The 24,486-nt window shown below is 41.9% G+C and overlaps 1 protein-coding gene across 1 annotated transcript; it reads right to left on the bottom strand.

Annotated features, from left to right (window-relative positions):
- Positions 1-12,311: 12,311 nt before the first annotated feature.
- On the bottom strand, positions 12,312-14,549 carry BSPH1 (binder of sperm protein homolog 1). The gene is made up of 3 exons (XM_034986489.1): positions 14,456-14,549; positions 12,810-12,941; positions 12,312-12,454 (listed from the first exon to the last, which is right to left on the bottom strand). The coding sequence occupies exons 1-3, from the start codon at positions 14,547-14,549 to the stop codon at positions 12,312-12,314; spliced, it is 369 nt and encodes a 122-aa protein (XP_034842380.1).
- Between the last annotated feature and the right edge of the window lie 9,937 nt (positions 14,550-24,486).

A 24,486-nucleotide genomic window follows, 5' to 3' on the forward strand; every position in this document is an offset into this window, starting at 1 on the left:
GCGTTGGTCTGAGCTAAGATCTTCCCAGAGTTACCTCACTTACCGCCCATTTGCAAATACTGGGGGACTGACTACTGGTTAGAAACACATCTGCCTTTTCCAAATAGAGATGAGAAAATGGAACTGGAAAAACTTTGATAAAAGCACAGAGCCTGGAGAAGCTGCATTTCTCTCACCTGCCATGTAGGCTTTTGCTTCTTGCGTTCTGCTATTTTGCTAAAATGAATGGATCTTAACACAGCCTCTGGCCTCTCTGCAGATAGGGAGGTCACCCGTTAGTCCCACATAAGCAACAGGGCCGGCACGAGGCCGGGAGGGTCTCACACAGCTTCATGTGGTGGGAATCCTGTCCCTGGCTTGACAGCTGGGGAAACTGAGGCAGAAGTGGCAGAGCACAGGTTCACTCCAGGCAGCCAACTGAGTGACCCTGGAAAGTTCCTTTTGCTTTCTGAGCCTGTATTCCAAATCTCTGAAATGTTGGGGCTACATACATTCCATTGGAGAGCCCAGCGAATATTCTTTCTCTTCCTTCCTTTTTTTTTTTTTTTGAGTTAATCGTTTTCCATCACATCATTGTTCCCAGTCCATAACCACAATTATTTAGAATGCTACAAACAAAATCAGTGAGAATGTGAGACCAGTTCTCCATACCTCTTATTTAAATCAGCTAATGTTTGTGGCAGATATTGGAGTTTTTGTTGTCAGGGAAGAGACCATCTTTGGCTTTGATTTATTTCTCCCTTTTGGGGGGTAAATTTTATTTATTTATTTATTTATTTATTTATTTATTAAGATTTTATTTATTTGCGAGAGAGAGAATGAGAGACAGAGAGCATGAGAGGGAGGAGGGTCAGAGGGAGAAGCAGACTCCCCGCTGAGCAGGGAGCCCGATGTGGGACTCAATCCTGGGACTCCAGGATCATGACCTGAGCCGAAGGCAGTCGCTTAACCAACTGAGCCACCCAGGAGCCCATAAATTTTATTTATTTTTAAAGTGTTTATTTTCTTTTCTTTTTAAAAAAGATTTATTTATGAGAGAGAGAGAAAGGGTAGAGGGGGAGAGAGAGAGAATCCTGAAGCAGACTCCCCACTGAGTGTGGAGTCCGACTCGGGGCTCAATCCCAGGACCCCCAGATCACAACCTGAGCAGAAATCAAGAGTCAGCCGCTCAACCTACTGATTCACCCAGATGCCTATGGGTAAATTTAGAAAAATGCTCTTGGTTTTAATGATCACTTCTCCCAAAGATCATGGAAAGTTATATTCCTGAATATTCATGAGGTCACAGAGGCAGTGATAAATACGTGCAGTGTTGGGGAGGCACCTTCTGGAGATTCACCTGGACCCACACCCTAAAGGCATGTCCAGGACACTCTGAGCGGGACCCAGAACACCCTACCCTCTGGAAGGTCCACCATGAACATCAGAGGGGACCCATTATTCCTTTCTTACTCATCTGAATCGTCATTACCCAAGGCAGTCAACCAACAGTGATAAAATATTTTTTAGAACCAGAGTTGGTATCTAGCCAACAGTGCTTGTAAGGTTGAGATGAGGAAAAGAAAAGGAAAGAAACCCCCCCCAAAAAACTTAAGGTCCTAAATCTACCAAGGGGCAGAGCTGGACTTAGATTCTAGAGCTTTTATGTGAATCACAGGGAAACCCAGAGATAAATCGCTAATGATTCTAGCACAGAGGGGATTACGTGGGGCTCTTTTATCTTCTGCAAAAATGGCCCTGGGTTTGGACTCAGGTTTCCTTGCAACGGCTGTTCTAGACCCAGTGGAAATATATACGGGCATTAACTGGCCCACAGACTAACTTTCAAATCCTGGGTCTCCCACTTACTAGTTGGGGACATGAGCTACAATGTTTCAGAGCCCCACAGCACGCGAGGAGTAGCAGGCATTCACCCTTCACCAGACGTTGTTTTTGAGAGCTGAGTAATCGTAGATAAGAGGCAGTACGTCTTCCTGAAACCCTGTGTATGAATTTGCAAGAACTGCTGTGACAAAATACCCCAGACTGGGTGGTTTGGACAACAGAAAAGTCTTTTCTGAGAGTTCTGGATGCCAGAAGTCCATGATCAAGGTGCTGGCAGAATTGATTTCTGGGTGAAGTCTCTCTTTGTGGCTTGTAAATGGCCAGCTTCCTCCCTGTGTCCTTATACGGCTTTTTCCTCTGTGCTTGTATATAGAAAAAGAGATCTCTGGTGTCTCTTCTCATAAGGACATCAGCCCTATTGGCTTAAGGTCCCAGATTTACCACTTTACTTAACCGTTATTCCCTCCTTATGGGTCCTATCCCCAAATTCACATTGGGTGTTAGGGCATCAGCGTATATATTTGCAGTGCTGGCAACACAGTTGAGCCCCTAACACCCTGATTTATCTCTGCAAAAGGAGATTGTTGGCTGCAGCTTGTTGGAACCACAGGAAAATCTGAGATCATGGGCATGAATTGAAAGTCAACATAACAAGCAAAAGTGTCTCAATTCCTGGAAAAGTTGAGTCCTATCCATATGTAGACAACTGATAACTTACCTTCAATCGGTAGCTCTTGTGGAGTCGAGAGTTTCATGAGAACCAGAGATGGGGGGATTTGGCACGCAGAGAAGAGGAAGAGGATGCACATTTTGTTAAGGGTCCAAAACGCCTGGGTTTGAATTTAGCGTCCACCTCTTTCTCACTGTGAGATTCCGGGCAACTGGCGGAACGGATTTCAATCCTGTTTTTCTCATCCATAAAATTGGGATCATCTAAGTACTCTTTATTTTCCTCACCAAACCTGCTCCTCCTGCTGTCCCATCTCAGTGAATGACACAGCCATTCACCTGGATGCGTGGGTCACCCCTGGGATATCCCATCTGCCACCCTGTAGCCAGTCCTACGGACTTTAGCACTGAGATGGTCCTGGACCCAGCCACTTCCTGCTCCTGCCTATGCTCTCTCTTTCATCCAAGCACCATGATTCCCCCAGCACACCGCACAGCTGCCTGACCGGGCTCCCTGCTCTGCACCTCTGTGCCCCCTCTATTCTCTTCACATAGTAGCTAGAACAAGGTCATGTTGCTCCTGTGATGAGAACCTCCCATAGCCTCCACGACACTTAGGGAAAAAATGCCAAAGTCCCTGGTCCGTCTGACCTTGGACTTTCCCCATCGCTTGCCCAAACCAAGCAGCCTCCCTGCTATTTCTCCAGCTCCCCAAACAGTGTGATCTCAGGTACTGACATTGTGAGTCTGTCTGCAGAAACACCATTCCCGGAAGACATGGGGCAGGACTTCTTCCCTCTTTTTCTTCAGATCTCCGTGATTCAGTGTCAACTGTCCTAGAAAGGCTGTTCTTTTTTTTTTTTTTTTTTTTTTTAATTTGAGAGAGAGTGAGCAAGACAGCATGAACGGGGTGGAGGGGCAAAGGGAGAGGGAGAAGCAGGCTCCCCGCCGAGCAGGGAGCCCGATGCGGGGCTCGATCCCAGGACCCTGAGATCATGACCTGAGCCACAGGCAGATGCTTAACTGACCAAGCCACCCAGGTGCCCCTAGAAAGGCTGTTCTAAGCCCCTCTCTCTAATGCAGTCCCTCTGATTTCAAGGAGCAGAGAGCCGTTTTCGGGAAATTTTGACAACGACATCCAGCGAACGTCTCTGGCACGTTGCTTAAGGCCGGGGGCCAAATGGCAGATTTGTCAGCACGCCCACATGTCCTCATGGTCACCATGTGTGCACAATACCATAGGAAAAAGCGTGTAGGTATTTATTTTGGACAGAAGCCATTTGGTTGGGTGGAAAATACTGTGAATCCTCCAGTCAGGTGAATCTGGGTTTGATTCCCACTCTGCCCCGGAGCAAAACCATCATCATTAGTAACTATTCATGTTAGAAACGGTGTTGGTGAGGGCGCCTGGGTGGCTCAGTCGGTTAAGCGACTGCCTTCGGCTCAGGTCATGATCCTGGAGTCCCAGGATCGAGTCCCGCATCGGGCTCCCTGCTCGGCGGGGAGCCTGCTTCTCCTTCTGACCCTCCTCCCTCTCATGCTCTCTGTCTCTCATTCTCTCTGTCTCAAACAAATAAATAAAATCTTTAAAAAAAAAAAAAGAAAGAAAAGAAACGGTGTTGGTGAATGTGCAGCGGCTTGATTCAACTCCTGGCTGGTCCTCGTACTAGCTATGTGACCCCCTATGCTTTGGGCCTCACTTTCCTGGCGCGTAAGCTAGACATGACAATTGCATCTAATTCATAGGAGTGTTGTATTACATGCATTGGTATGTGCAAAGCAATTTAAACAATCCCTAGCACAGAGTAAGTGCCATGTAAGTGTTTGCTTTGATCGTGGCTCTTACCACCACAATTATTACTGCAGGTAATAGTAACAAAGTTCTTATTTTAAGATGATCATTCTACAACCCAGACAAAACCTCTATCAGGTAAGCAATAGTGTGAACCCAATTTGTGGGTGGAAAAACCAAGGCCCCAAAGAGTTAAGTAACTTGACGAAAAAATGTGGGGTAGGTTTCAAATTCCACGGTGTCCGATTCCAAAGTGCTCTGAGCCACTATGTGGCGCAATCTCTTTGGACAAGCCCGACAATGTTCAGGAAATCACGGTATAGTCCAAGCACGTGGAGGATGATGTTCCACTTAGGCAGAACTTAATTTTATACCTGGAACTTCAACCGTGATGGGCTCAAGCCTGACCCCTAGTGGATGCCTCAAGAAGAACGTGTGAGGGTTTGCTTTCCCTTCACCTCTTCACCAGTATTTAAGATTTGATATTTGGATGATAGCCATCCCAACAGGAATAAGATGACATCTCAGTGGTTTTGATTTGAATTTCCATGATTAGTGATGTTGAACACCTTTTCATGTACCCATTGGCCATTTATATGTCTTCTTTGGAAAAACATCTATTGGGGCCCTTTTGCCCATTGGTACAGCCATTGTGGAAAACAGTATGGAGATTCTTCAAAAAAAACCAAAAATTGAACTACCATATGCTCCAGCAATCCTACTTCTAGGTATATATCCAAAGGAAATAAAGTCACCACCCTGAAGAGATACCTGCACTCCCATGTTCACTGCAACATTGCTCACAATAGCCCAAATATGGAAGCAACCTAAGTGTCCATTGATGGATGAATGGATAAAGAAAATGTATATATAATGTACATATGTATCATGCACCATTATCCATCCTTAAAAAAGGAAGTCCTGTGATTTGTGACAACATGAATTAACCCAGAGGACATTATGCGAAACAAAACAAGTCACACACAGAAAAAAAAAATGTATGATCGCACTTATATGTAGAATCTAAAAAAGTTGAAATCACAGAGGGTCGCCTGGGTGGCTCAGTCGGTTAAGCCTCTGCCTTCAGCTCCGGTCATGATCCCAGGGTCCTGGGATCGAGTCCCGCATTGGGCTCCCTGCTTGGTGGGGAGTCTGCTTCTCCCTCTGTCTGCCACTCCCGCTGCTTATGCTCTGCCTCTCTCTCTCTGACAAATAAATAAATAAAATCTTTAAAAAAAGTTGAAGTCACAGAAACAGAGAAGGGTAGTGAAAATGGGGAGATGCTGGTCAAAGGGTACAACTGGAAGACTTACTATAAAGCTAACTGATTAAGACAGTAACCAGGACAGTACAATATTAATGAAATGATAGACAAGTAGATCAATGGAACAGGATAGAATCTGGAAACAGATTCACATATATAGAGTCAGCTAATCTCTGACAAAGGAGCAAATGCAATTCAGTGGAGAAAAAGTAGTGTTTTCAACAAATGGTGTTGGATCACTGAGTTTGCAAAACAATTATCTGCCAGTGGACTGGTATCCAGAATACATGAAGAATTCTTACAACTCAGCAATAAGAAAACAAACAACCCAATTTAAAAAAAAAGAGCAAAAGATCTGCACAGATATCTCACTAAAGAAGACATGCAGATGACAACTGAGCTTATGGACAAATGATCAAGATCATGTGTCAGTAGGGAATTGCAAGTTAAAACAATGAAATACCACAACACTCCTATTAAGATGGTTAAAATCCAAACACCAACACCCCCAATGCTGGCGAGGATGTGGAGTGGCAAGAACTCTCATTCATTGCTGGGGGTAATGCAAAATGGTGCGGCCACTTTGGGGGTTTGGCGGTTTCCTACAGAGCTAAACTTGCTCTTATCATATGACCTAAATGAGTTGAAAATGCATGTCCAGGGGTGCCTGGGCAGCTCAGGTGGTTAAGCATCTGCCTTCAGCTCAGGTCATGATGCCGGGGTCCTGGGATTGAGTCCAGGGTCCTGGGATTGAGTCCTGAACTAGGCTCTTTGCTCAGTGGGGAGCCTGAGTCTCCCTCTGCCTGCCGCTCCCCCTGTTTGTGCTCTCTCTCTCTCTGTGACAAAGAAATAAAAATGTTAAAAAAAAAAAAGAAAAGAAAAAATAAGTCATCAGACCTATTCTCTCTTTAAAAAACAAAAAACAAACAAAAAACTGAAAACTCATGTCCACACAAAAACTTGCACACAGAGGTTTACAGCAGCTTTATTCATAACTGCCAAAATCTGGGAGCAACCAAGATGTCCTTCCATAGGTCAGTGGATAAATAAACCAGTACATCCAGACAATGGGATATTATTCAGGGATAAAATGAAAGGAACTATCACGAGCCACATAAAAACCATTGGGGAACCTTAAATACATATCGCTAAGTGAACAAAACCATTCCTAAAAAGCTACATACCGTATGGTTCCAACTATATGATATTCTGGGAAAGGCAAAGCGATGGCTACAGTCATCCCTAGAGGAGAAATTCCGCCCTAAGGGGAAAGGCGTCCTGGTGGGGATCAGAGAAAGAACTTGGAAGTACAGAGACCTGAGGTGGCTGATGGGGATGCTTTTGTAGGAGACGAGGGCAAACAGAAGGGAGAAATCCTTTGGAGGCTGGTTGGTGATAAGGGAAAGGAAGGGCACACTTTAGGACACTATGAAATAAAATAGAAGCCCCCAAAGAGAAGAAACCACAAACCTTCCCGCCATTGAGCGCCCCTCCTCCCCCGTAAAAAGCCGCCCAGGAAAGAAACAGCCTCTCATTATGTGGACGACAGAGGGCGCCCTTGAGCTACAAATCTTAAAAAACCATCAGCCCCCCGAGTGTGATATGCTACAAGGTGGCGGTCTTTGTGCGTGCGCGCGCGCACACACACCCCAGAAGCAAATGAAGCAAGGGAGTGAAATATCCTCAAATAAGTGTTTGGAGATAGGAAAAACATCTTGAGTTAGAAATTCAAAAAGTACTAAAATGAATTTTTAAAAATGGGGAAAAAATGGAACGAGCTGGAAATGGAGAAAAAAAATATAAAGTGTCCGAAGTGAAAACTAAATTAAAATGTGGCCAAGGGACAGTAGCTCTAAGTGCAGACTCAAGAAGGGGCATTTAAGAAAGGCCCAGGAGGATGAAAACAAGATAAAAATATAACAGGAATTATAGAGGCTGTGATTGAAATAAAGCAACTTACATGACATTTATAATGCGTGTCCCTGAAAAAGAATAACAAGACAAAGGAAGAAAAATAGTATTTGCGATACAATCAAAGAAAACTATGCAAAAATAAAAGAAGATCAGAATCTACATATTAAAAGATCCACCAGGGGCACCTGGGTCTCAAATGAACATTGGTTCTAGGATCTCAGAATGTGTATTCATTCTGAACAACAACAGTTAAACCTAAAATTTAGCAGGAAAATATTTAACTTAGGGTTAGTTCTCGAACTTCACAGCTAACATCACACACAACCATGAACACCTGAAAACTTTCCTTTAAGATCAGGAAGAAGACAAAGATGCCCATTCTTTTTTTTTTTTTTTTTTTTTAAGATTTTATTTATTTATTTGAGAGAGAGAGAATGAGAGACAGAGAGCATGAGAGGGAGGAGGGTCAGAGGGAGAAGCAGACTCCCTGCTGAGCAGGGAGCCCGATGCGGGACTCGATCCCGGGACTCCAGGATCATGACCTGAGCCGAAGGCAGTCGCTTAACCAACTGAGCCACCCAGGCACCCAAAGATGCCCATTCTCACCACTTCTATATTCAACATAGTGCTGGAAGTCCTAGCCAGAACAATTAGGTAAGAAAAAAGAAGTAAAAGGTATCCAAATTGGAAAAGAAGTAAAATTATCTCTGTTCACAGACAACATGATCTTATACGTAGAAAACCCTAAAGATCACACACACACACACACACACACACACGGTTGGAACTAATTAATAAAATCAGCAAAGTAGCAGGATACAAAATCAACACACAAAATTCAGTTGCATTTCTCTATGCTAACGATGAACAATCTGAAAAAAAAATTAGGAAAACAAACCCATCTACAATAGCACCAAAAAGAATACAATACTTAGGAATAAATTTAACCAAGGAGGTGAAAGATCTGAACACTGGAAACTATAAAATGTTGCTGGAAGAAATTCAAGACAACACCGATAAATGGAATGATATCCTATGTTCATGGATTGAAGATTCAGTGTTGTTAAGATGTCAATATGACTCCCAAATGATCTACGGATTCAATTCAATCCCTACCAAATGCCCATGAGATATATATATATAGCAGAAATAGGAAAGAGCCATCCTAAAATTCATATGGAATCTCAAGGGACCCTGAATAGCCAAAACATTCTTGAAAAAAAGACAAAGTTAGAGGTCTCCTACTTCCTGATTTCAAAAGCTACAGTTATCAAAATAGTGTGATACTGACTTAAAGACAGATGTAGACCAATGCAATAGAATAATTTGAAATTTTCTAAAGGGTACTTTTTCCAGCTTCCAGTTTTGATGTGGTTCAACACTCGTAACTACATTTGTGTTCTTCAAAGTGCTGATAGCTTCAGAGCATGAAACAATGTCCTGCGTAAAATTTTGCACATAACTGCAGAACTGAGAACATCTCTATGGTTCTGCATAGGAAATAGTAAGTGCTCCATGGAGGAAGTCAGTTCTGTAGAATGGTCCTATCACAAGATGCTCTTTCAATCCAAGTGGAATGTGTTCCAGGAGTCATGATGGAGGGCTGCTTACAGAAGTCCATTCTCCCCCCATCATTGTAGCACAATGGGAGCTGGTTATATGGGGGGCTGGCTACACTGTATTTGCCTGCTTCTTCTGCAGTTAGATGGGGCCATGTAATGACATTCTCTAAGTAGCTGCTTACCCCAGGACCAGGGTCTCCAGTAATGAGATGAATTTAGAACAACAGCTGCCGAAGGATCACCACTGGATTGACATGATAATATATCATGGCCACTCTCGGCAGCCTTTTATGTTGTTCCTTTTAGAGAAATGAATAGGGTTGTAACAATCTTTCATGTCTATCTTTGGTGCCATTTATCTCTGAAATTCCCAAGAGATAGAGCATTTCTCTTTGTGCCCCATTCTAGTAGGACACCAGCAACAGTGACCTCCGGTGTAATGGCTGATAGTCCAAGAGTGAGGGAACCAATGTGAATGGTAAACCTTTCTGAAAATATTTTTTCAAACTGTATCACTCCCAGGACCTGGGGAAATGATTGCAAGGCGTGTTTGGTATCTCACTGAGCCAAGAGCAAAGCGAACTCAAGTGAGGACTCTGTCTCATGTTTCTGGAATCTTCCACTCAAATTACTGGATCCCAGTGGTGGTCTGAGTCCTTGAAAATTAATCTTCACTCAGAACCAGTATTCAGGAGACCCTGGAAAGTTTATGTATTTCCCTTTCTCCTGGACACTAAACACTGTGCCCCGTTGGGGAAGTCTACTAAGAAGGCTGAGAGTGTATACCTGTGGTATACGGCTTCACAGTTGTCCAGCCTCCCAATCATTCAAGGGACATCGAAGCTGTGAACTGATTCATACCTGGACATTTGGTAGGAGATTGGCTCTTTGGCTCCTCCATGTAACCAATAGCAAGCTTTCAGCTGATTTTCTTTCTTTTTTTTTTTTTTAATTTTTTTTATTATTATATTTTTAAGATTTTATTTATTTATTTGAGAGAGAGAGTGAGATAGAGAGAGCATGAGAGGGGGGAGGGTCAGAGGGAGAAGCAGGCTCCTCGCTGAGCAGGGAGCCCGACGTGGGACTCGATCCCGGGACTCCAGGATCATGACCTGAGCCGAAGGCAGTCGCTCAACCGACTGAGCCACCCAGGCGCCCCAGCTGATTTTCTTTCTAAAAAAAAAAAAAACACCCTATGATCTATTTATCACCACTAGATGTCTCTCTGGTCAACCACTCCCTACGATCACTGTGCACCTAAGGATTAATTGCCAACACCTGGGCTCAGTCACAGCGCGTTCTGCTGCTCTCCTGAGACAAGTAAGCCCACTTCAAAGACAGTCCTTTCTATGAGCATTCAAAGACTAGAAAAATAAGTCAAAAACATTCTTTTTAGGTTTCCTGTTTCTCATGAAAGATTACAATGAGTCTTCTGGGTCCACAAAGACAGTGCTTCCAAAGTTTTTGTAGGGGGCACCATGACCTACAGCAAGAATACATTTGAAAATATGATTTGGCAGATATACATGTATATGTTTTTTTATTGAATTATATTAACACACAACACTGTATTAGTTTCAGGTGCACAATGAAACGATTTGATATTGTGTTCACTGCGAAATGATCACCACAGTCTGGTCACCGTCTGTTACCATAAAAAGTTACAAGACATTTTTTTTCCTTGGGATCAGCTTAAAATATTAGAAATAATATTGGATACATATTGGATACACATGCAATACTCTCTGATTTCCCCTCCAGTTCTGCAGCGTTTTTATTATTTTTTTAAATTAATTTTTAATTTTTATTTTTTTAAAAGATTTTATTTATTTGAGAGAGAGCGCGAACGAGAGAGAGCACGAGTTGGGGCGTCCCAGGATAGAATTCAATTTTATAAATCTTTTTATTTATAGTACCTTTTAAAAATATTATTAATATTTAAAAATCATGGAGATCTATATATACAATAAAATTTGCTATTTTAACATTTTTAAGTGTACAATTCAGTGGCATTACTTATATTTAATGTTGTGCACTGTAAAGTAGATTACTGTCTATTTCCAAAGATTTTTATCACCCCAAACTGAAACTATATCCATTACACAGAGACTCTCTACTTCCCCACTCCTTCTAGCCCCTGGTAACCTCTGACTTACTTTCTGTCTCTATGAACTTACCTATTCTAGATATTTCATATAAATGGGACCACGCAGTATTTATTCCTTTGTATCTGGCTTATTTCACTCAGTATAATGTTTTCAAGATTCATCCATGTTGTGGAATGTATCAACTTCATTACTTTCTTTGGCTGGATAATATTCCAATGTTGGGATACACCACATTCTGTTCATCCACTCATCTGTTGATGGACACTTGCTTGCTTCCCCCTTTTGGCCACTGTGACTAATGCTGAAAAGAACATCAGCATAGAAATATTTATCCAAGTCCCTGCTTTCAATTAATTTGGGTATATCCATCCCCAGGAGTGGAATTTCTGGGTCACGTGATAAATCCTGCTTTGCTTTTTGACCTTAATACCTTTTTATATAATAAAAGTCATGACCATGGAAACTGTGAATTAATCCACTTGATTTGTAGTTTCTTTTACGTATTTATTTATTAAAATATATTTTATTTATTTATCTGAGAGGGAGAGAGGAAGCAGGGGAAGGGACAGAGGGAGAGGGAGAAGCAGACTCCCCGCTGAGCAGGGAGCGGGACGTGGGCTTCGATTCTAGGACCCTGAGATCATGACTTGAGCTGAAGGCAAACGCTTAACTGACCGAACCACCCAGGTGTCCCAAGGTAATGCATTTTTAATAGACTTTATTTTTTAAGAGCAGTTTTAGGTTATAGTAAAATTGAGAAGACCCAGAATTCCCGTATCCCCCCACACCCACACAGGTACACCCTCCCCCAAATTAACACCTCCCTCACCAGAGTGGGACATTCAATTACAATGGAAAGACCTACACCGACACCTCATTATCACCCAAAGTCCATAGACTTTTTTTTTTAAAGGCCTAATTTTACCCAATTAGTAAGTATAAGTATTAGTAAGTATAAGTCACTAGAAGAAGGTTTCCATATCAAAACTTCATCATCCACAATCCATGGCCAAAACCCCAAGTTATTTACAGTTGGATCACTTTCAACTCATATCTCAGGGGGAAAAAAAAAAACCTTATAAGGAGGGTCTTATCTCCTCCTTTCACCAAAGAAACTGGAGATTATTTCCAATGAAAACGATTAGACCTTTTCGTGCCCCTCCCAGAAAATCTCACCATCAGTCACAGTATTTCCAAATCTTGTCCTTGTTATAATGCTGGGTCAGCGAACACCATTTTTTCCCAAAAGCGTCCCCATCTTCAGTACATTCCCGGTAGATCATGTGTCTGTACCAGAAGGGAAACACGCATTTTGCAAAGTCTACAGAGAAGAGAAGCAATCAGGAGAGGACATCTTTCTATTTTGTACCGCCTCTGTGCCATTCCTCTCATGCACGCGTGTGTGGGCTCACACACCCCATCCCATTCAGCACCATCCACTCTGCAACATCGGTGGGGGTTTGAGGTTTTGCTAAAAGCTTTCTTTTCAAGGTAACGTGGTTGAAGCTCTCATAATATGTCTTTGGTGCAATGTGATTTTCATACTGTCAGAGACCTGCACAAAGCTCGTTTTCACAATTTAATTGACTGCGGAGTCCCTTTACAGCGCCCCCTCGCGGATCTCCTTGAACAGAGATCACCAACCACCCTGGGGTGTTCAGAGGCAAGACACTTACCATCTTCAGAGCAGTATTTCCAATATCCTTGGTAAGTCTCATTTAGGGAACACCACTTGTGTTTCGTCCTGAACGTGATGCAGTCATAGAATATTTCATTTTTGTAGTGGAATGGAAAGAAACATTTGCCATCTAGAGAAAACAAAAATTCTTGGTCTTTCTCTGGGAGTCTTAGTTGAGATGTTATGAACTTACTTTTGACCTCCCCTGGTTGTACTGAAATGAGAGCCTCTGCCTGGGGTTCTGCTGAACATTATTGGATCACCTAACAGCAGAGCTGTTCAACCCCTACTAATAAAGGTTTCTTGTTTTCAACCCTTACTCTGGTTCCCACTTTTCTCCATGATATAAACACTCTTGATATTTTGCTTAGCATTTGGCCCCCAGTTCCAGAAACCTATCCTAAGCTCAGAAACATAAATGTGAGACTTATCTATTAAACAATCTCCCCTGCATCTCTTTTCTTCACCTTCTTACACACACACACACACACACACACAATGTATATAGCCTGGTTTGTATCTATCCGTTTTCTCCATGCGTATATATGGACATTATGTATACATACCCATACATCCATACAACATACAGAGAGCCATACATATTATATATGGGCACGCATGCACAGAGTTTTTGCTCCCTCCTAAAATGAATCATAGTTTATATCCATAACTTGTTTCTAACTTAACCTATCACAAAAATCCTTTCCAACGTATCTTTTTTTCCCCCTCCTGGCCTCCATTTAAGACAGAGTTCAGAACTTTCTCTAAAATTGAACTCATCAGTCTCTTCCTCAATGAAGGACATCTCTATCCACCCACTTAAGCCAAAAAAGTTATCCAATGTATTCTTTTAACCTTTGTAGCTCTAACTCCTTTCTAATGCCAATTCATATTCTGTGATATGGATTTTGCCAAATTTACTTAGTATTTCTCTTATTCAGATTGTTTTCCCTCTATATAAAGCAGAAGCAAACTTTCCATATATGTAAATCCTTATGTACCGAAGCATTTATTTCTACAGACTGGAATCCCAAAACTAAGATTATTAGGTTAAAGCACATATGAATTGTTAACATTGTTGGGTATTGCTTCCTCAAAGGACAATAGCAATTCATCTTTCCTATCAATGTGCTGTTTTACCTGGATTTATTTACACAATTTTTAAATGTTTGCCTTTAAAACAGATGATTCCTGTCTTGCTTTAAAATAGATGGTGCAGGGTAGAATGAGCAGAGTCTGAAGTCAGCAAGCATCAGAAAAGATTACTTATTATTATTTGATGCATTCTTGGCTGACACCATGCTATTTATATTATTATAATTGTGGTTTGTTTAAATATCTGATAATACAGGGTGTTTCTCTAGCATGTTTTTTCCATAAGATTCCTAATTACTATTGTACATTTTTCCTATGTGAATTTTAAAACCAGGTATTTTCTGTTATATTGGCAGAAATTAAAGAATAGTGCCAGTAAAGTTCAGGGTGACTTTATTTCGTGTTTTTCTTTACCTGCTTACAAATTGCTTTTATCAAATTTATGAAAAGAGAAAAAAATTTTATCAGGAAAAACCCTACTGATCTCCCCATTTTTACAAAATTAAAAGAAAATATACTTTACTCACAAAAGTTTTCTGATGAACTTACCTTTGACTTCTGGAAAGTGAATTATAGTTTCTGAAAAAGAAAATTTGAAGCTGATGTTTATTTCACTATTCTTATGTCTTCCAAACAAGAACATGGCATGATCTATTATTTAGAATTTGCTTTATGTTCTTCAATATGATTTTATCATTTACTTATTTAAGTCCTGGACATTTCTTGCTGATTTAACCCCAAAGTGTTTTTTGTCATTGATGTAAAATAGAATGATTTTCTTTTCTATCAGTGTCTGACTGTTGTATATTTATCTTATATCCAGCCACAAAGCCAGATTCTTTTATTGAAGCTAGTAACTTTTACTAGATTTCCTAGAGGTTTTAAAGTATGAATCATACAATAATTGTACTTCTTATTTTCTCTGGTTAATGGATTATTTCCTTTTTGCAAATATCACATGCATTAGGACCCCTCCACCCCACCTCCCCAATGTCAACTAGTATTGGTCACAATAGACACATCTATGCTTTGGACAGATGGAATGACATTCAGGTTAAGAATGTTCATTTCAGCATGGCTGATAATACTTCTCCAAATAGAAATCAATCCCAAAATACCAATCAGTAAGGGAATTTAAAAATAAAATATATAGCTTAAAAAAATTTTTGAGAGAGAGACGAGAGAGAAAGCGGGAGTGGCGGGAGGAGCAGAGGGAGAGGGACAAGCAAACTCCATGCTGAGTGCAGAGCCCGAGGTGGTGCTCAATCCCACAACACTGAGATCACGACCTGAGCTGAAATCAAGAGTCAGGCGCTCAACCCACTGATCCCCCCAGGCACCCCTTAAATATATAGCTTTATAATACTGCAGACATTAACAAAGAGGAACATATAAATAGATATGAAAACATTTGCACTTCATCTTCATTTTCTATTTCATTATGTTCTGTAAGACTCTGTTTTTGCAAAAAAAGAAAATCATATTATGAAGTTGTATGGGATGATCTATTTGATCACTCAAAAATATTAACAGTAAAATTGACAGTAATATTATAATTACTTTCTTCTTCTTTTTCCTTAATTATCTTTAACATAGATTGTACTTTATCTTATATACGAGGACATAAAATAGTAGTTTCTCATGAAAAATATGATTTCTTACTAGGAAAAGAAGCATAATATTTAACAACTTTACATTTTATTGCCAAATTGAAAAAGCAACTCTAATAAAAGAGTTTTTATCAACTCACCTTCAGCTGGTGGATCATCATCTGAAAAACACAATTTATTTAATTTAATTTAATTTTATTTTATTTTATTTGTTTAAGTAATCTGTACACCCAACATGAGACTTGAACTTACAACCCGGAGATCAAGAGTTGCATGATCTGCCAACTGAGCCAGCCAGGTGCCCCGAAAGACACAATTTTTAGCAAATATTTATTTCACTAGATTTAGCCTTTAGACTAGAATAAAATACAAATATTTTACTAAATTATAATCCAGCAAGGATAATATTTTGAAGGAGGTGCTTCACAATTTCAGTGGTGCTTATTTTCAGTAGTGTAATTGTGGGTGATTTGTAATTTTTCCTTTTGCTTTAACTGTATTTTCCGGGGCGCCATGTACCACATGGTAACTATTTTATTTCAATGATAAAGGATTTGTCTCCTTACAATAATCGTTATTACTTTCTGTCCAAACTCATTCAAGTTTGCAATTGATTTTCACAAATAGAGAACTTACATCTACTAAAAATGGCTCTGGAATTCAAGTTTTGGAGACTCTTGCAATCTTGCAAGTATTGAAATGACAAGAAATCTCCCAGAAAGTGCTAAGGCATTTCATAATAAATGGACTGTCCATTGTTCGCAGATCTTCAACTGCTCTTCTCTGAGACTGGAAGAGAGACAGGCTCTCAATTGGTGTGTTTTTGCCTGTAAATGTTGAACTGGCAACCGGTACCAAACATGAAACTTTTATTTTTCCCGGAGCGGGAAATACGACATAAAGAAGGCATTTAGAAATGACTTACTTGTTCACACTTGTAAGTATGAAGGATTCCAGTGGGAGGACACATTCAGAATATAAATGGACAGTGCAGAGATGTAGCTAAAGAAATAAGCTTTCTCAGAATCTTTAGCTCAGTTGTCCCTAGCTAGCTGTGTGACTTTGGGTCCATGACCCAACCCCTCTGTGCTTCAGATTCTCTTCTACAAAATGAAGGCAATAACTGTACCTACCTCATGGGATTGTTAGGAGGAGCCTATGTATTGTGCATATCAAGTATTTAGCATACTATTCTGCTTAACACTAGAAATTCTGTCTGCCATCCATGGCGGGGACATAGAAAATTCTTCTGAGTATGTGGGAATGTTTCCATAACACAATGGGTTAAAGGTTTTTTAAAAAAAAACCCTGACCTAATCATAATAGCAAAGAATTACAGAGTGCTCGTGCTGGGGATATAAAACAGTGCAGCTGCTTTGGAAAACAGCACGGAGGTTCCTCAAAAAATTAAAAATAGAACTACCATGTGATCCGGCAATCCCACTTCTGGGTATTTATCCAAAAGTCTTGAAATCAGAATCCTTTTTTTTTTTTTTAAGATTTTATTTATTTATTTTTTAGAGAGCGAGCGAGAGAGAAACAGCATGAGAGGGGAGAGGGTCAGAGGGAGAAGCAGGCTCCCCGCTGAGCCGGGAGCCCGATGTGGGACTCGATCCCAGGACCCTGGGATCATGACCTGAGCCGAAGGCAGACGCTTAACCATCTGAGCCACCCAGGTGCCCCTTGAAATCAGAATCTTGAAGAGATAGCTGTACTCCCATGCTCACTGTAGTATGAATCCCAATAGCCCAGATGTGGGAACAACCTGAATGTCCATCCCCGGATGGATGGATAAGGAGAATGTGGTATATGTGTGCCGTGGAAATATATTACAGAGAAATACATTCATTAAGTAAATAAAATTAAATTGTATCAAAAGAGAAGGAACTCTTGCCGCAGGCAACAATACGGATGAAGTTCGGGTTGGAGTCAGAGAGGTCAAGAGGGGGCTGGACTTCAGAGCCCCTGCTGGAAGGAGGTGGAACAGAGGTGGCCAGGAGGGTGCTCAGCTCTCGGCCAGTGGGGACCTCCGGGAGCGCCTGGCTATCATTCCCCTCGCTCTCTGCGCCATAAAATAATGAAGTCTCTTGCAATGCAAGATTCATATTTTAGCACCAACCTTTGCTGAAATTTAGCTATCAGCCGGTGGGCAGTTTATCCCCCAGGAGCCTCAAATGATTAACAGGCAGCAGGTGACAACTCCAGAATTTTGGGTTCACGCTGCATGTCAGGGGCTGCCTGCCTGGACGGTCCTCCCTGCAAGGGACCCCACTGTCATGTCATCCCTGAGTGTGTCCCAACAACTCGTAACCATGGAGAAATTACACGTCGCGCACGGCCAATGCCTAGTGCTGGAGCAAGATCACTCAACCAGGCCCTCTGTGATGTCTTGCCAGGTCAATCACCTCCAGTCCCATGCGAGACATGTAGGTGGTTGAGCTCGCATGGCTCATTTGTCTCCTCTCCGTCTTCCTACCAGCAGGTGGACTCATGAGTAGAGGCACTCTTGCCACTTAATCGCTCCATCACATGCACCTGGCGGGATCCAAACCTCCCATCTCTTCGCTTCTGAAATGCTAAAATGCAATGCTTTTCATGTTCTGTCTCCGGGATCAGAATGCACCTTGTTCTCGCTGGCATCTTACTGCCTGCAGGCTGGGTTGCCTGGGAATGTGGTCATTCATGCCTGCACCGTGACAGTAGCCATGCGGGATGCTGTCAGTGGCTCAAAAGAAAGCCCCAGGGACAACAACGGGGCTCTCTTCACCTCCGGGAAGCAGACACTTGTGTGGGGAGATGGACAGCGTGAATAAGCAACATTTCCAAAGACTCAGAAGTGGGCTGAGCACCACGTAAGTGGAAAGACCACGCCTAGGACCCGTGGGTCTTCATTCACCAAGACTCTGGGGGGCATCGGGATAGTGTCATGTGGGAAAATGTGACCTCAGTAATTCAGGAGGCCAGACACTAAAAGTGGAGAAATTTTAGGACCATCTTAACCAGCTTCTTGCCCTTATATTTTCTTTTTTACGTATGTACAAAAGTGATATCTCATGAAGGAATTGATGTCCGAGACAAAAGTGTTATTTTTCCATAAGCATGAAACGAATATTCTAACAGATAAGAAAGCAGTGGTCATAGTCACACTGAGGACATTTTTTTTTTTAAAGACATTTGTCCACACTGTGCTTGATTTACTTTTCAATGCAGACATGTCCTGCAGAATACTTACACGTAGGACATGAAAGACCATCGTTTTGCAAAAATTTCACAAAATAACTGTTTTCACAGCTATGTGTGATCACCATCAAATGTGTAAGAAATGCCTCTGTGATGAAATTCCCTTCTTGTATTGTCATTTACAATTTTGGAAGGCCACATGATTTTGGTAAAGGAATAAACCAGACTTGCCAAAACTCAGTTCCATCTTCAGAGACTTGAATAAAGCATTTAAAATATGGTAGGGGCTCCCGCCTCAGGCTCCCTGCTCAGCGGGAAGCCTGCTTCTCCATCTCCTACTCCCCCTGCTTGTGTTCCCTCTCTCACTCTGTCTCTCTCTGTCAAATAAATAAATAAAATCTTTTAAAAAAATAAAATAAAATATGGTAGGGGGGAGAAGGGAGATACACAGTTATCAAGTAACATGACTCTGTCAACAGGATTTTCCAACTTGCATTCTTATTCTTTCATTTTTATTAGTCAAAACTTCTTTTTTGCGTGTGTGTTTTTAAAGCTCACCAGTGGCTCATGTCTATTAAATGGAAATACTTGAAAAATAGAGAATCTTTTTCTCTCTTAAGGTACATGAAATTAGGATGGCTCTTACCCTCCATGGCATCTCAAGTCATATTATATATGGCAGAAGATGTGCAAGACTCGGTTTTTAAATGTCCACCCCCGACATGGTCACACTGCGACTCACCCTCATAGTCAGGACCGACCACACGGTGAAATCGGCAGACCCAGAGCAACAGGAACCCCACATGCAAGGCCATGTTCCTCCTCTCAGGAACTGCTGGTTGACCAGCTGACCCTCAGGGATTTTATAGCCAACACCGATGTCTCCTCCCTGTCCCCTCCTCCCTCCTCCTTTACTTCCTTCTTCCCTCCTCCTTCCCCTCTTTCTCCCCAGGCTCCTCCTTCTCTCCTCCCTTTCCTTCTTGTAATGCCCCTTCTCCTTCTCAGCTCCCCTTCTCCCTCCTCCTGCTTTTCCTACCCCTCCTCCCTCCGCTCCTCTCCTCCATATCCTCCTCTTCTCCTCCTCCTTCCCTCTCGCTCTTTCTTCTTCTCCTTCATCTTCCTTCCTCTCCCCTCTCTGCCCACCAAATCTTCAGCTACCAAAATTTGTTGGCCATCTACAGCAATAATTTAAAAACTTGTCTAAATTCTTAGCCTCCATAGACTCGAAAGAATGTTTTTCTCAAAATATCTTGTAAAATCTGATGCTTTGAGGTTTGATTAGTGAAAACGAAATGTATTAGGGTATCTCATTAAAAAATTAATATTTTTTATTATATCTAGAAAGAAAGATGGTTTCACATGGTTAACAGTAAGAGTACCAAAACTGTCATTATGCTTTTAATTTATGCTCATACTATTGGAAGGGTTCTGAAACAGGAGTTTTTGGAAGATGGGTGGCCTATAGGGAAGAAATACGATTCCTAAAGATTTTGCTTAATAGTATGAATGTGGAATACCAAGCAATTATGTAGATGTAGATACGCATCAACACTTAATCTCTACTATTCTGCCTTGTTTATAATCATTTAAATCATCCCAATGTTTTACCCTAAAGAGATATAACGTTCTTCTGAAACTTAACTATCTAATTAACTTTCTTAATCTTCACATAAATAAATTCCCTTCTTCTATATGCCTGTTTAAAAGTTTTTAACAACTAATTTTTATATAAAATTAATGGCTCTTCCAAAGCTATTTTGTAACAATAACATTGATTATGATCACATTTTGCTTTCGCAACAAATTAGACATAAAGTTTCATTGACGTAATCTCTACATATAAAATACATAAGATTTGTTTGCTCCTTATGTCTAGAATGCATACTCGTATTTAAAGGCAAATATTAACATGAGAAATGAATCTGAAACCGTGGCTTGTTAGCATGTTTGTATATTAAAGTGCATTCAGTGCATTTATTAACAATGAAAACAGCTGATGGGATCACAAAAATCATTGATCAAGTTGGCCATCTGTATGTCTTCTTTTGGAAAAATGAAAAGAAAAAAAACCTAATTGATCAAACGAGCATTCGGGGATTCCAGGTAAGATACTGGCTGAGGCAATTGGACTGGCTGGCCAAAGGCCAAGGTCCAAGTTGAATACAGATTTTAGCCAAATAACAAGACCAAAATCAAATTTTAGGTATCTAACTCATACCAGATGCCTCCTCGCTTTTACTTAAATTTGCATTTATCTGAACACTAATGCGATTGAGCATTTCTTCCTCTCTTGCTAAATAAGCCATTCAGCATTCATCTCCTGTTCATTCCCTTTGCCTATATTTTTACTGGGTTCTTTGCCTTTTTCTTATGATTTGCATGAGTCCCTTGAGTATGCTAGGTATTAATGTCAAGTCAGTCCTAGACACTGCAAACACCTATCCCCCTTGCCCCCACCTTAACCTCAGAGCATCCATCCTCTCATGCTTGGTCAGGCAGATGGGAGAGTGTACCAGAACTGAGGTTGGGTGTCTAGTCTCATAGCTCTGTCCATTACCAGCTGTGTGAGCCTGGTCCTTAACTTCCTCTTCTCTAAGATAGGGATAATAGTGTCTGCCTGACAGGGCTTGCTGGGGGAATTAAATGAGTCCCAGTGGGTGAAGGGCTGGCTAAGTGCCAGCTCACTGTTTTTTCCTTTGTACCTCCTCAGGGGAGAGATTTAGGAAAATTCTTCACCACAGAAGGAGGCAGGAAACTTTTCAGCCACCGTTGACACCAGGGTGTCAAGCCCATGATTCCTGGTGTTAAGCCCTGTTAATCTCTCGGTATATGGGAAGCTTGAGGAAAAGAGAGCCAGCCTTGGGCACCTGGGTGGCTCAGTTGGTTAAGCGACTGCCTTCGGCTCAGGTCGTGATCCTGGAGTCCCGGGATCGAGTCCCGCATCGGGCTCCCTGCTCAGCGGGGAGTCTGCTTCTCCCTCTGACCCTCCCTCTCATGTTCTCTGTCTCTCATTCTCTCTCTCTCAAATAAATAAATAAAATCTTTAAAAAAAAAAAAAAGAGAGCCAGCCTTGTCCTCAGGAAGGTGCCACCCTAAGCAGGAATGGATAGTACCAGGAAAGGCTTTTTGAAGTAGAGAGCCCTGCTGGGGTCCTAGCAAAGAGGACGGCAACTCGCTGTGTGTGTGTGAGAGAGAGTGGTGCTGGAAGACGCCCCAAGAGGGCTCGGGGCTCCCTTTCGATCATCAGTGGTTCCAATGCAGAGATGAGGTCTGTAAAGTTGTCGTTCAGTGTGTATAAAATTCAGCAAAATGAGTACGTTCTGGAGATGTGCTGTCTCTAGCTAACCTAGCGTCTATAAGCTGGAAACACTGTACTGTGCACTTAATAGTTTGTTAAGAGGGGAGCTCTCACGTTGAAGTGTTCTTGCACACAAAGCAAACACAAACACAAAGGGACAGGAGGGAGCTTTTGGAGGTGATGGACATGTTGTTACCTTGATTGTGGTGATGGTTTCACAGGTATATGCATGTCTCTAAATTTGTCATCAGACAGTAAACATGGCCAGTTATATCTCAATAAAGCTGTTAAAAAATTACAAATGTCAATAGGTCTGCGCTGGAGCCTGGGAGTCTTTATTCTTAAAATCTCTCCAGTGATTCCAATATACATCCCTATTTTAAAATAAGGGGAGGTTGGGGGCACCTGACTGGCTCTGTCGGTTGAGCACATGACTCTTGATCTCGGGGTTGTGGTTTTGAGCCCCATGTTGGGTATAGAGATGACTGAAGAATAAAATCTTTTTTTTTTTAAAGATTTTATTTATTTATTTGAGAGAGAGAGACTGAGAGAGAGAGAGCACATGAGAGGGGGGAGGGTTGGGAGGGTCAGAGGGAGAAGCAGACTCCCTGCCGAGCAGGGAGCCCGATGCGGGACTCGATCCAGGGACTCCAGGATCATGACCTGAGCCGAAGGCAGTCGCTTAACCAACTGAGCCACCCAGGCGCCCCTGAAGAATAAAATCTTAAAAAAACAAATAAAATAAGACATGGTTGAGAGAGAAAGAGAGGCAGGCTGATGGACTAAGAGAGAAAAAGAAAGAGGGAGGGGCAGAGCCAAATGCACCTATTTATGGACACACACACACACGTTTATATCCATGCACATGAGTGTATATATATATACAGTGAGACATTCAAGTCAGAATGACACACCAGAGACTGAACAAAATCCAGAGACAGAGAGAGATAAAGAGGAGGGAAAAGGAGACGACCCGGAGAGCAAAAGAGAGAGGGGGAAGAAAGATGGTACAGGAGAGTCTGGGAGAGAGTGGATCTCCATGACATAGAGAAAGAAGGAAAGGCAGAGACAGAGACAGGAACTGGAAGATGGGAAGGAGGCCACCATGTCAGAAAACGGAGACCTTAAACCTCTTATCCGGAAAACCCCCAAACCTGTGAGATGAGAACCTGGCACCAAAGTGACTAGAAAATGAGACCCCAGACCCAGTTGCTCCAAGTTCCACTTTCCCCACCCGTTTGCTGTATGGTTTTGGCAAGTCCCTGAGCACATCTGTGCCTCCATTTCCTCAACCTTAAAACCACGGGGTCCTATGCGTGATCAACGGTAATATTTGGTAAATCTCTATGGTGTCAGTCCTGAAAGATACCAAGACAGGGCTGTGGACTTCTTACAAAATTTTCAGAATGGTAGAACAAAATTTAAAAATGAGGAAAAATGAGATGAAGTGTCTCAGAGAGCTGGTGGTTTCGATTCACCCACGCACCCTTTCTCACTAGAAAGTTCTAGGGCTCTTGGTCTCACATTATTCACCTAAAACCTGTCCATTTCCTTGTAGGAGCACTTTCTCCTCTGTTCATTAATATTCCTGCTCATGACCCCAGCCCCTGCAAGATCCTATTAATATACACATGATTGGATTTTATGGGGCTCATGGATATGCATGAGCTCATCTTGGGGCATCATTAACCATGCGGCTATCCCATCCAAACTACCCTGATTGTAACCACTTACAGAAAACCCTCCTTTGGGGAGTGGCAGTGTCTTTCTACAGACAGGTTGGGGCCAAAACGGTCGGGCCTGTCCTCAAATAATACAGAGATTTGGGGAGCACAACCTTAAAGAGGGCTCGTGGAGACAGCTAGGGCCAAGAAGGACTCTCTCAAAGGTACACCTCGACCTAGAAACTCGGGAGGGGTGTGAGAAGTGGGACGTGGGGGCCCCCACAGCAAAGGAGGATTTAGAGGAGCACTGTCCTCTGCAGGAAATATAAAATGAGCCATAAATATCATTGTAAGTTTTATAGTAGCCACATTTTTTAAAAAAATTAATAATAGGTGCAGTTTATTTTAATTATATATATTTTTAAAGATTTTATTTATTTATTTGAGAGAGAGAATGAGAGACAGAGAGCACGAGAGGGAAGAGGGTCAGAGGGAGAAGCAGACTCCCCGCCGAGCAGGGAGCCCGATGTGGGACTCGATCCCGGGACTCCAGGATCATGACCCGAGCCGAAGGCAGTCGCTTAACCAACTGAGCCACCCAGGCGCCCTATTTTAATTATATTTTTGTTGAACTGTGATATCCAAAATATTATCATTTAGCATATGATTAACACCAAAAAATTTAATGAGATATTTTATATGCTTTTCTTTTTCATACTTCATCTTCAGAGCCCAGTAAGCATTTCACACTTACAACACTGGGCAATGAGAACTCACCACATTTCAAGGGCTCGAGAGCCACAAATGGCTGGTGGCTGCCATACTGGA

The sequence above is a fragment of the Mirounga leonina genome, unplaced genomic scaffold (genome assembly GCF_011800145.1).
Source record: "Mirounga leonina isolate KUSES-001 unplaced genomic scaffold, KU_Mleo_1.0 Mir_376, whole genome shotgun sequence".
Taxonomy (NCBI): Eukaryota; Metazoa; Chordata; class Mammalia; order Carnivora; family Phocidae; genus Mirounga; species Mirounga leonina.